This window comes from Musa acuminata, chromosome BXJ2-1 (assembly GCF_036884655.1).
Source record: "Musa acuminata AAA Group cultivar baxijiao chromosome BXJ2-1, Cavendish_Baxijiao_AAA, whole genome shotgun sequence".
NCBI lineage: Eukaryota > Viridiplantae > Streptophyta > Magnoliopsida > Zingiberales > Musaceae > Musa > Musa acuminata.
Window position 1 is genome coordinate 16,970,569 of NC_088338.1, and position 12,154 is coordinate 16,982,722.

The 12,154-nt window shown below is 36.6% G+C and overlaps 1 protein-coding gene and 1 long non-coding RNA gene across 2 annotated transcripts; one reads left to right on the forward strand and one right to left on the reverse strand.

The window, feature by feature from the left end:
* Positions 1 to 1,893: 1,893 nt before the first annotated feature.
* Positions 1,894 to 11,923, forward strand: LOC135599022 (uncharacterized). Its single transcript, XR_010481792.1, has 3 exons — positions 1,894 to 2,123; positions 7,167 to 8,068; positions 11,662 to 11,923. It is a non-coding gene; the product is annotated as an uncharacterized LOC135599022 (long non-coding RNA).
* LOC103998662 (beta-glucosidase 25) lies at positions 2,190 to 7,697 on the reverse strand. Its single transcript, XM_009420201.3, has 13 exons — positions 7,515 to 7,697; positions 7,365 to 7,431; positions 7,229 to 7,287; positions 4,360 to 4,435; positions 4,209 to 4,280; positions 4,039 to 4,126; positions 3,705 to 3,960; positions 3,499 to 3,614; positions 3,193 to 3,416; positions 3,086 to 3,117; positions 2,903 to 3,005; positions 2,724 to 2,826; positions 2,190 to 2,619 (listed from the first exon to the last, which is right to left on the reverse strand). Exons 1-13 carry the CDS (start codon positions 7,695 to 7,697, stop codon positions 2,400 to 2,402), a joined length of 1,599 nt encoding a protein of 532 aa, XP_009418476.2. The 3' UTR covers positions 2,190 to 2,399.
* Positions 11,924 to 12,154: the final 231 nt, after the last annotated feature.

The window sequence follows — 12,154 nt, forward strand, 5'->3', positions numbered from 1 at the left end:
AATAAAATTAATAATATAAAATAAAATAAAATTAAATATTTTATTTTATATTTATAAGAATCTTAATATAATTTTTTGATAGTGTAAGAACTAAAATACTGACCATAATCAATTACAAAGAATGATCTATAATTAATTCTAATATATTTTTCTGTCGATTTTTTTAGATTAGTATGATTATCTTATAGACATCATAACAATCCGAGTACATGATGGGATAAGCTATAGCATCTCCATAGGATCGAATTTGTACCCTTTTTTTGTCCCATGTGACTTCGTAGGTTAGTCATTTTTATTCTTAACTATAATCATTTTAGATTCTATCATAATCCGTTCTAACGAAGCACCACAGAGGATTCAAAAGCCCACCTCATCATCGTAACAAGCGCCAAAGAGGAGGAGAAAAAGAAAAGCACTGCCGCTTTCCCCATCAAGATTTCCTCTCCCGTCTCTCTCTCTCTCTCTCTCACATCATCGGCTCTCCTTAGGTGCGTCTACCTATTGCGTTCTTAAATCAAATCATGACTTAAGTCGGAACTCTCTCCCCTGTCGGCGGGGGAATGGCAGCCACGGATCCAAGTGGAAGGCACGTGAAGGATGATAAACTTGCGACCATCATAAAATTGGAATCTATTTGGTGGGTAGGAAGCCACCTTCTTCTGGTGGCATTTATTTGTGTGGCTTTCATATCAATTTATTGACTGGTCCCCAACATGTCACATCAATTAAAGGAACTCGTTAACGCCATCAATTCACATAAATAAATTTGGTAATTGAAAAGCGAGCGTATGCGTGCTTGCCGATGTAACAGCTGAACTCCACTTGTTTTGCAACAAAAATGAGGTTATTTGAGATAATCAGTTACATTGAACGAAAAAATATAACATGCGATAACAATCGATGTGAAAGCGATGTTAAAAGAAATTAATTTCAATATTTTCTTTTTATTAATTAAAAAATAATTTTTTATCTTTTTACATATCATTTTTATATCGATCCAACACATAATATCGCATATTATATTTTACGATAATAGTATGGTTAATGGTATTGTTTATTTCACTTATAGAATTATAGGAATCTTAATATATAATTTTTAGGTATAAAAATTATAATAAGAATAATGTATAATTAGTCGAGTTATTTTGACTTATCAATTATAATTTTTTTATTTTAAAAAATTATATATTTTTAAAAGCCATTGATTTTCATATTTCTTCCTCTATATTTGAGTGTGACAGAAACCTAACAACATCTCTTGATATGTCATTATAGTTAGTCTCTGTTAAACGGTATGCTATAGTAGACGAAATTCTAAATTACAGTAGTGTCCTCGATGTTAAAATTATCAAGAATATATTATATACCTTTAATATTTTTAATATAGACAAATAATTTCAATTATGTTTACAAGTGATCAGTTTTAAGTTTTTCTAGATGACTATTAAATTTAATGACATAAGTTAAGAATGTTAATATTTCAGGAGGAGGAGGAAAAGAAAGAAGAAGGTAAAAACAGTAAATAAGGGGAAGAAGAAATTATCTATGAGATAGAAGATTGAACAATCCCAGCCGTTCGATTTTCTCTGGCTTATTCCTTCTATTTTACATTCAAACACACCAACCACAAAAATAATTTTACAAAATAAAAGCATATTTGTCCATTTATTAAAAAACACTTGAGTAAATTCATAATATATTTTTTTTAAATGGAGAATTTTCAGGATTTTTTTTCTGTATATTTTTATATTTTAAATATAGATAAATAATTACTGTGATTAGAAATGATTCGTTTAAGTTTTCTTGACGATCTTAATATTCGAATATATATATATATATATATCTTCAAATTGATGAATTAGAACGGCTAACACATAAACACGAATAATTTGTTCGGATTACTTTTCCTAATAATGCGACCCGTTTACGCCCCCGCTTCGTCGGCCTCGAAAACATGGTGTGGTTTGCCGCAATATCGCCCTGAATCCCAATTCGGAATAGTGCTTTAAAAGCTATTCGATGGCGTCTTGGAGTTGGCTGAGCAACGAAACGGGGGAGGGATTTGGTTGATTGGGGGATCAAGAAAAGAGGAGGCTAAATCGCTTCTCCCACCAAAATTTTAGGTAAATTCATCGAGATTCCTTCTTTGTGCTTTGGAATCCATCGAGATTTCCGCTTCTGATTTTAGACTGTTAGTTCCAGTGCAGTAAAAGTGGTTGTTCTGTTCTTGATGCTCTTCATTGATTACATATTCCAAATTTCCCACAAGAAATTGATTGCATTTGAACTTGTTACTTTGGTCCCAGACATTTGGCGTTTACTATTCTCATGCTTGACTGCTCAATGGAACCAAGAGAAATATATAAGGGATGGTAAATTGTTGAATCTACATTAACAAGTCATCCAATCTGATCTTTAAATGTGATTCCTTTCTGCGCAAGCGTGTCATTCTTTTCTAGAACGTGTTTGAACCACTGAACTGAGGCTTTCGGTATCCTAGTTAGGTTGCTCTTGTAGTCGACATAGTAGAGGCCAAATCGAACTGTAAACCCTGAGTTCCATTCCCAATTATCTAGTAGCGACCACACGAAGTAGCCATGTACATTGCAACCGTCCTCCCTGCATTAATTCATCTTAGTTAATTGTAGGAAAAAAAGTAATGGAGCTGAAGATTGTTATGCTGATCCTGACACCCTCAGGTGAACTAATGCACAGTAAATTACCATATAGCAGCTTGCAGGTTTGAGAGGTAGTCAGCATGATAGCGTATCCGCTTATCATCCTTCAGTGCTTTGTCGAGGGTAGTGAAATTTGGATCATCCATGCCTACAACACCAAATGTTTCTTGTAAGATTTCTCGAAAAGGAGAGCTATATTCCTGATTCAATCACTTTGTTTGTACCATTCTCTGTTATTATAACCAATGGGTTCGCATAGTTTTCCTTGATATAATTCATTGACTTGCGGATACCCCATGGGACAATGTGAAGCCATCCTGATGCAGCCTGAAAGAATAATTAAGTGATGATTCCTAAACCTGAGCATTAGTTCAAAAGTGATTAGAAGCATAAGTATTGTGACTTACTCTTTCACCAATCCTCTCTCCATTTCGAGAAGCTGTTACAAACATTATAGAAGTTTAAATTCCATATCGCTGAAGATTAATTAAGTATTTTAGTGACTCTATCATACATGTCGTGATGACAAGTGCATCAGCTAATGCATCATTCAGTACCAGCTTCCTGATTCTTGTCCGATCATTCCGAGCATATAATGTGGTGTAGTGATTTATGCCTAAAAAATCCAAAGAACCAGCCAATGACGTAGAGTCATCACTAGTAAATCTGGGTAGTCTGCTTCGTACAAGATTCTTCATGGAGAGAGGATAATCCCCAAAGATAAGAGGATTCAAGAACCTGCTTGGGGATCCACAGTCACCGTAAGTTGTCAATCAATGAAGTAGGGTTCTCATATATTCAGAAATCAGTAGCAGATTACCATCCTAGTTCGAATTCCATGGCTCTATTAGCAGCATCTAGGTCTTCTTTAGCACCAGATATAGGTTCATACCACTTGGAATCAAGAGCAATTCCAATAACACCCTTTTGCTTTTCCTACACATTAAAGTTAGCTTCTTATCTTGCTTTTTCTTATTCATTGACCAGTAATAAAAAGTTGGCTGCGACAAGAAAAGCATGGTTTACCTTGAAGTTGAGCTTGTATGTATGAAAAGCAGCAGCGTGAGATAATAGGATGTTGTGAGCAACAATATATGGTTCAATTGATGACTTGCCTCTCCGACATAGCATGTGTATTAGAATAGAACACCTTCCCGGAGCTTGCAGACCTGTGTCATATCCTTGAATTGAGAATCCATGAGGCTCGTTGAAGGTGATCCAATGCTTCACTCTATCTCCAAATGCTTTGAAACAAGTATAGGCGTAATGCTTGAAATCTTGTCTGCATTTTAGAGTGAGTTTTACCTATCTTTTCCTGAACACTGTGGCCGATTAAATAAAGATTCGATATAATCCTTACATGATCTCTTGGCTCAGCCATCCGTTGTATCGGTCCTCTAGAGCTTGTGGAAGATCCCAGTGGAAGAGTGTAACATAAGGTTGTATTCCTGTAACAACAACAAAATAATAATAATAGTTATCAGCCTCAAAACTTCAGGAGATCCTTCAAAGAACCTTTTTAAAAGCTACCTTTTTGTAGTAGAGTGTCTATGAGTCTGTTATAGTAGCTTATTCCTTCTTGATTAGGTTCTCCTGTTCCATCTGTGAACAGGAAAGGCTGTTATTTTATCCAAGATAGGGTTTAAATATGTCTAGTACCAATAGGCCAGCTTCATATTACTTGGGAAGATCCGTGACCATGAGATAGAGAACCTGTAGGCATCCATTCCCATGCCCTTCATCAAATCCACGTCGCTCTGTACAAAAAGAATAATATATCTTGCTATTATGAAATGATATGGGTAATATATTTACTGAAGTTGGTCACCATTCTGCCTATGAAGAAAAGAAACAAGGCTTTTGTGTTAAGAATACTAACAAGACAATATTAACATGTGAGCGAAATCTCTGATTTTGCTGTAAGCTACTAGTTAACGGTATTAGAGCGGATGGTTATTCTAGGCATCCAGTGCAAGAACCAAAATCTTATCTAAAAGTCCAAGAGTGTGAAGCAATCAAGTGCATGAAAAGTGATGGGAGACATTGACATTTTAAAATTGACAAGAAATCTAAATCAAATTATTCAGGTTTGATGCACATGAGATTGAACGTCAATGCAAAACTTATCAAGTTATGAACCAAATCCAATGTATATTAGTTGACTCTTTCAACTTTAACAATATGAGATTATTCTTTAAGTCCTCTTTCAATCTCTTTCATAAATATTGTCTTAGCATCCCCTTTTATTCATGGGTGTCTTAATTGTCTTCTACTTATTTGTAAGGATAGGTCATATTTCATGTAGACTTTTTTTTCACTTGAGTGCAACTTCATGTGTGGCTTAATTGTCTTCTACTTATAAGGATAGGTTATTTTGTGTGTAGACGTTTTTTTCGCTTGGGTGCAACCATATCTAGTTGCTTCTCTTTTTTTTCAGTCGTTTATTATTATTATTTTGATAAATCTTAACTTTGATACCATACTCAGATTTTTTCGGTCATGGCTCAGATTTTTTTAGTCATGGCTAATGTACATGAGTTCGGAGACCAATACAATTACAAAACTTAAACTTACTAAGTTATGGATCAAACTCATTATATGTCATTTGACTCTTTTAGTCCTTAGCAACATGGGACTATTCTCACGTGAAGCCTGCTTGAGACCATGGATTGGTTTACGAAGCTCACAAACATGGTTGGAAAAATTTTGATCAACAAATACTTTGAGTTAATCATGTAGACTTCCATCTGAAGGTGTCTCAAAAGAAAAAGGAAGGAGCTAGGAAAGAAGAGAGTCAAGAAAGTTAATGCCACTATTCTTGAACAACTTTTAGCCGGGCGTTCTTTTCATTAATCTTCCTTCAATCTCTCTAACACATGAATATTGTCTTGACAAAGCATTAAATGATTACATATGTGCTTTATGGTGGTGATGACAAAAGCCTGATGGTTTTCGATTTGTTGTGTTTGGGCAAATTTTAGATTATTTTACACAATGCAGTATTTTACAGTTTTTTAGATAATCTTGAACTTTTGTGTCTCATGAGATCTTCCAAAATGAATTGGTTGAGTGAAACAGAAGTTTTGAGTTTGCTACGAGAACGGCCATCAGTCATATGATTTTTGAAGTTTAAAAAAAAAGGAGACTAAGGTTAAGGCAGAACTTTTATTGCAAAAAGTTCACCTTTGATTTGCAATAAAAGGTTTCTGATCCAAAAGCATAAAAAGCCTTAACATTTTTAGATGAGATTTTCAAGACACTCAAATGATCAACTAAGAATTTTGCCTATGATGAGGTTTTGATCCAAGAGGGAACATGTCAGTTCTCTTGACAACAGAATTTGCTCATTAAATACTAACAGTTCTTGAGTGGAGACCCACCCTACAGAGAAATAAATCATGTAACTGAGAGGCATTTTTAAGATAAAATAGCTACAGGACAAGTTGATAAGTGAAAACTTCCCTTCGCTTATCTATGTCCACAGAAATTGATCAGGAGAATGGTATTTGATGATGTTAGTTCCCTATTTGAGTGCTCAGCTTATTTTTGCACCTCTTTCATCTTTTTTTCCCCTTAGTTTACTTTTGAACCTTTTTTGTTGATTTTATTTTATTTTCTAAGTGTTATGGTTGATTTAGAGACTGAACTTTCAGCCTTAAAGTATAAACAAGTGTTGTGGCTCAACCAACTAATATAGGTACTAGTAGGATAGGTTTCTGCTAGCTCGAGTACAATTAAATGCTCTTCCACACGATTACCGTTGACTAAATAGTATGTCCTAACAATGTCAGAAAAATCAAATCTTCTTCTTATGTAAATAGGGAAATTAATTATCGTGCATCTTTCAGATGTTTAACTTTCTGGATCATAAGATTATCGGCCATGGAATCCATCAAGTTCCACCTTGACTATGCATTGACTCTTATGGACTTATGAGAAGAATGCAGCATCTTAGACTTGAACACTATCTATGAGATAAAAAATAGTCTTCTGGTACATATCAGCAAGAACAATGCTTCTTTTGTGGTAAGGCAATCTTTTACGAGTTATCTTTCATTTGCACCAATCTTACTTTCAGTATTTAGCTATTGGATTAAACAGTGCATGATCTAAAAGCTACTGATGATCCCTTAAGAGTCCATGAAGAAGGGGACTTTTTTCTATTTCAGAACCACTAGGAGTTGCTCTTGACAATCAAAAACAAAATAAATTTAAAATTCATGCAAAACTCGAGCTAATCAAAGTATATCGTGTTGGTAAGTCATCAAATGTACAAATAAATTGGAAATAACATGTAGGCCACGGATGACTCGATTCAATATGTGTCTCTTAATTAGGACTTTTCTTATAAGATGGTCATGTTGAGATTTGAACTATGGATCTTTAACTTTGATCATTGATACCATTTTAAATTTTAATCAATGTCATTCCATCTAAAATCTTATGCTTGTAGATGGGACATGATCTAATGATCTATATTTTTAACAGAATCTAACATGGAACATCCACAGATGACTACTCATGAATGATCTGAGTATTCCAGAGTTCACCTTGTACCGATGGTACTGATCGACTGCCACATCTGCATTGCTGAAGTCCAAAATCCTCCCTGCCAAAAACACTTTCAAGCTTACGAAACAGAATTCAGAATATGAGTGCTTTTGTCTCTCTCAACGCAAGTCATACCTGGTCGTCTTGTGAAAGTATCCCATATACTTTTTCCCCTGTTCCCCTCACCAGCAGCTCCTTCAAACTAAGGTTATCAGCAACTCCATTAACTTGTGCAGAGCAAGATGCAGCTGAATGTAAAAGAGACATTTCTGCATGACCTCACACCTGGTAAGCTGAAGAAGCTGTTCCGAAAACGAAACCACTGGGGAAGTCATCTCTTCTGATAGCCTCACTGGTTGCAACGATACTAACAAGGATATAGAGTATTGCTAACGCTGCCATGGACTTGCTAAGCTTGGGAAGCTTGTGTGTTATGCTGTTTCTTGCAGGTGCATAGTATTTATGCATTTAGTATTAAAGAGGTGCAGGTGGAACAATGTGTTTTGGAGATTGAATGTTTGACAAAGCAAAACTTTTGTTGGAGTGACGAGTCTGCCATACCGAATCGTACCGCCAGGTACGGGCGGTACGGTCCGATATGCTAACGGCACTGCTACAGTGTAACGCTACCGGTCCGACTGTAGCAGTACAGTGCACTGGAACGTTACGGTTACTGTTGCAGTGCGAGCTCGACGTTGTTGTTGTACATGAAAATACACTGAACACGTTCTTTGCGCAGGTGATCGAGCACAACATGAAAACACACCGAAGACGTGCCTCTTCCGCATCAACCTCCAACATCTTTTGGGCATATGATGGACATGGCGATGTATGTCCAGGTTAGACTAATATATTATTATTATTATTATTATTATTATTATTATTATTATTATTATTATTATTATTATTTTGGAGCAAATGCTAAATTGAGTCGAATCCGGATTTTTAAGAAAGAATGGCTAAATCCACCGTACGCAAGCACAATGCATCACATCAGAATCTTGTTTCGTGCACCAAACTTGTCTTTTAATATTTATTCGGGTCTGAGACGTCTCTTTCTATATCACACCTGCCTCTGACGTGTGCAGTTCACCGATAAGGTCGACATGACCTGAGGTGTAAGGAAGATGTGTCAAGGAACATGCCACATCTTTCCTTTGGTTTAAACGAGCTTAATTTCCCCGTAACACACGTGCTTTCATAAGTATTATACCATAAAATTTTCTTCTCTCCTTTTCTCTTTCCTTTTTATTATTCTCTTCTCTGTTTTGCATGAGTTTTTAGTCCCACAAGTAGGATGTTTGCCTTCCCTTCACAGACTCTTTGGGGCTTGAATGGGCGGGCAAGAAAGTCTTAAGGGTGCGACCTTAAACTTATTAAGTCCCATCGATTAATCTATCTTGGAGCCGTGAATATTTTAGTGATTGAGACTATTAAAGCCCCAATCATGTAATCATTGGACCTCTATACGAAGAGTATTTAGGCCCTCTTGTTTATGTAGTCAGTCGCTACCAACAAAGTCTAGAAAAAGCAGAAGGCGTATTTATTTGTCTTCATGTTCGTTCATGATGTTTTGTGGTTAGATAAGAGGGGGCCTCAGTTCTATTTTGTGGTTGGAATTGCTTTGGCGTCTTTGGGTTTTATTTTTCTAAACCTTTTTTTTTTATTTTTAAATGAAATTTATTATTTTTTAACCAATATCCTGGTTAGATTTTGTTTTAATATTATAGTGCAGATAAGCCTTCGTGGAAGGGTGTAAGAGGCAATTTGACTGCTGACCTTGTAAACAACATAGAATACATGTGTTGGTGTTGCGTCTTGAAGAAGTCCAACACTATGAATGGGGGTCCCTGTGGGATTGGATGTTTGACGAAGCAAAGCCAACCTAACTTGTTGTAAAAGATGGCTGCATATAAATAAATGAATGTTAAGAAGGCAAGTCTATGTTCATCACATTGTTAAAGAAAAGGCATGCCTTTCATGTGTTGTTGCTGCTATGTAAGCGTTAGGGAAGTCAGGAATTGTTGGGGGTACGTTAGAGAGTACTTCAAGTGCATGCTTGCACGCAAGGACTGGACCAAGAGAGGGATGTGGAATTGCAGAGAGAGATTTTTAGAGGATTTCAATTTCTTAGCTTGTTGGTGAGTATCAATTTTATTAAACCCTCCAACTGTTTTAGATAAATGTTGTATTAGAAGAATACAAATATTAGATTTGAGGTCGTAGGAATTGTTTATTTTGGATGGACTTTTTATCCATTATAGATGGCCCCAAAGGACAAATATAAAAATATTAGCTTTTCTGCTTTTCAATCGATATATGAGATTAACTTATTGGGACCTTCCAGTTGGAAGAAATAGACTCCGTTAGAAAATGCGAGGAGGGGTGCCTATTTGATCTATTTGGCCTAACACACCATTTAATGGCTTATCCTCGATAGCTCACTTGCTTTTCTGAAATATTCGATAGTGTTTCTTTTTTTTTGGCACATGAACTTGTCAAATTGAACACGAAAAGGCAACTCTTCCTTGGTCAATGTGATATTATTAGTGCCTCCTAAGTTAGCCTTCTTATACATCAGTATGTTAGGTGAAGTTGTGTTCATGGCATATCATTACTTTTAGCATTACTCTAGTGATTACGGCACTGCTTGTGAGAACTTACATTTGTATATACTCCATTTAGCAATACCCGCTATTCTCCATCTACGTACTAATCTACTGCTTGAGAGATCTTTTAGTTGTATTAATATGGATGGCATCTCTAATTTAAGGTAAAAGCCACTCCTAACCATAAAATTATGATTATTTTGGTTTGACCTGACTATAAGTGAAATTTGATTTGGAAATGATTTGTCAGTTTCGTCTTACCCATTCATAAAACAACTAGAAAAGATTGTTTCCAGAGGTGGTATGCATTGATGTAACATTCTATTGCTGATATTTTATCTATATTAAATATATATTTGATGAGGTTATCGTATCATGTATAAGTCATCCGTCACGGTGACGAATGAAAACAATTGGATTCCTTTTGTAAATTTTGTATCGTAAGGCAATATCAGAAGGGCTTTGTCGGCCCAAAAATTTGGTAAGACAATCTAAGAAGAGCTTTATCGATCCAAGAATCAGTACGAAATAGCGCTCGAGAGTGATTCCTCTCAGCGAAACCTACAAAACAGGGCCTCCAGACAAAGAAGAAAGAAAGTAATTCTAATTAGATTTAGAGTAAAGAAACTTTACATGAGGTTGTCGTATCTTTTTGTTGGAGTCTCCCTATTCATATGGCTTTCTCTCCTTATCTCACATATGAGTGAGCTTGTTATACGGAAGGTGGGAGGTGGTGTTGAATCTCGGATTTTGATTATGAAACCAATTGATAAGTATTTATAATTTAATCTACGTTTTGAGTGACGCAGGATACTTCGATCAGGATGAGACAATTAAAGCAGGAAGAATTATGTTGGGCCGAAAGAAAATATGACAGAAGATTGGACGTCGAACCGGTGGATCGATCGACGTATCGACAAAAGGCTTCAAGCTATGGATTCGGACATCGGGCCAATAAGAGAAAATATTACGCCAAGGATATCGAAGTTGCGGAGTCAACTGGCCGATTGGACAATAGGCCGCAAGAGAGGACGATGCGTCGAATAATCGGACGAAGCTTCGAGGGACCAATGACATGTCGGACAACATGATTCGATACTTAATATTAATTGTCGAGATCGAAGTGTGTTTTACATGTGTAGGATTAACTACGATAGCAAGACATGAAGCAAAATGAAGTCCCGGAGTCAAAGACATTATTTCGTTGGGAGATCGAGAGTTCGTCGGAAGTCTGGACGTTCGTTGGAAGTTTTATCGGAACCAGCCGAAAAGTCTCAGAGCTTGCTAGAGAAGCTCATCGGAACTCGCCAAGAAGATCGTCGTGAAGTCTAGGAGCTTGCCAGGAGTTCGCCGGAACATTGTCGAGAGATCATCGAAAGTTCACCAGAAGATCGCCGAAAGAAACTAGACTCACGGACTTGTTAGCTTAGAATATGTCTTAGGAATCGTAGTTAGCACGTAATTGGATTTAGATTTGGGCCAACCCAATTAGGGGCTAGTTGGGCCCATGTAAGGATTGTATTGGACTCAATGAGAGGTCCAAACAATGACCCATGAGGTGGCATCGTCGTCGTGGCACAATCTCCGAGACTATGTCAAGCGGTGGTACCACCGCCTACAACCTCTCGGAGGTCGACCCGTTATACTAATTCACCCTTCTTCTTAGTGTCGACCCGTTCCTAATACGTGGAAGTTCTCCTCTTCTCCTCGAAGATTTCATGACCCACTCTGCTTGCTACATCTGTTTTTTTTCTTAGAATAAAGCATCAGAATTGAGCTATGGTTAGGTGCTTCGATCTGTTTCGTAACTATTCATGGTGCAGGTCAACTTCAGGCACTACACGTGGGGAGAGAAGGGAAAAGAAGGAAATACCAGTCCAAGAGAAGAAATTTTTTGATCCTGCCATCTATCCGTTTACAAATATAAATTCTAGGAAGGAGAACGCCAACCTTCACAAACTGCTGTTCGTATGCTCTGTCTTCCCATTCTTACCTTTCTCATGGCCTGTGATAAGTTTGACTGTGTCCCCTACCTTGACATGTATTTTAGGCAGCACAAGTAAGACTACTAAGCTGCAACAGCATAATTCACCAAGCCTAATGCTAATTGGTAATCTAATTCACTATAGTTCGTCAAGGAAATTTAGTATAGTCATCTTCAACATATAACATGAAGTGCAACTAATGCTAACCCTCATTATTATATTGCATGGCTGATCCATCTATTTAATCTGCTAGAAGAGAATGTAACACACTTAATGTTAAATGCAAAAGATGACAATATAGTCATCTTCAACATATAACATGAAGTACAAC

Coding starts and splice junctions, on each gene's coding strand:
- LOC103998662 (XM_009420201.3), bottom strand. CDS start 7,697: ATGCATAAATACTATGCACCTGCAAGAAACAGCATAACACACAAGCTT. Junction 3,961..4,038: donor TGGCTGAGCCAAGAGATCAT/GTAAGGATTATA, acceptor TCTAAAATGCAG/ACAAGATTTCAAGCATTACG. Junction 3,615..3,704: donor CATACAAGCTCAACTTCAAG/GTAAACCATGCT, acceptor TTTAATGTGTAG/GAAAAGCAAAAGGGTGTTAT.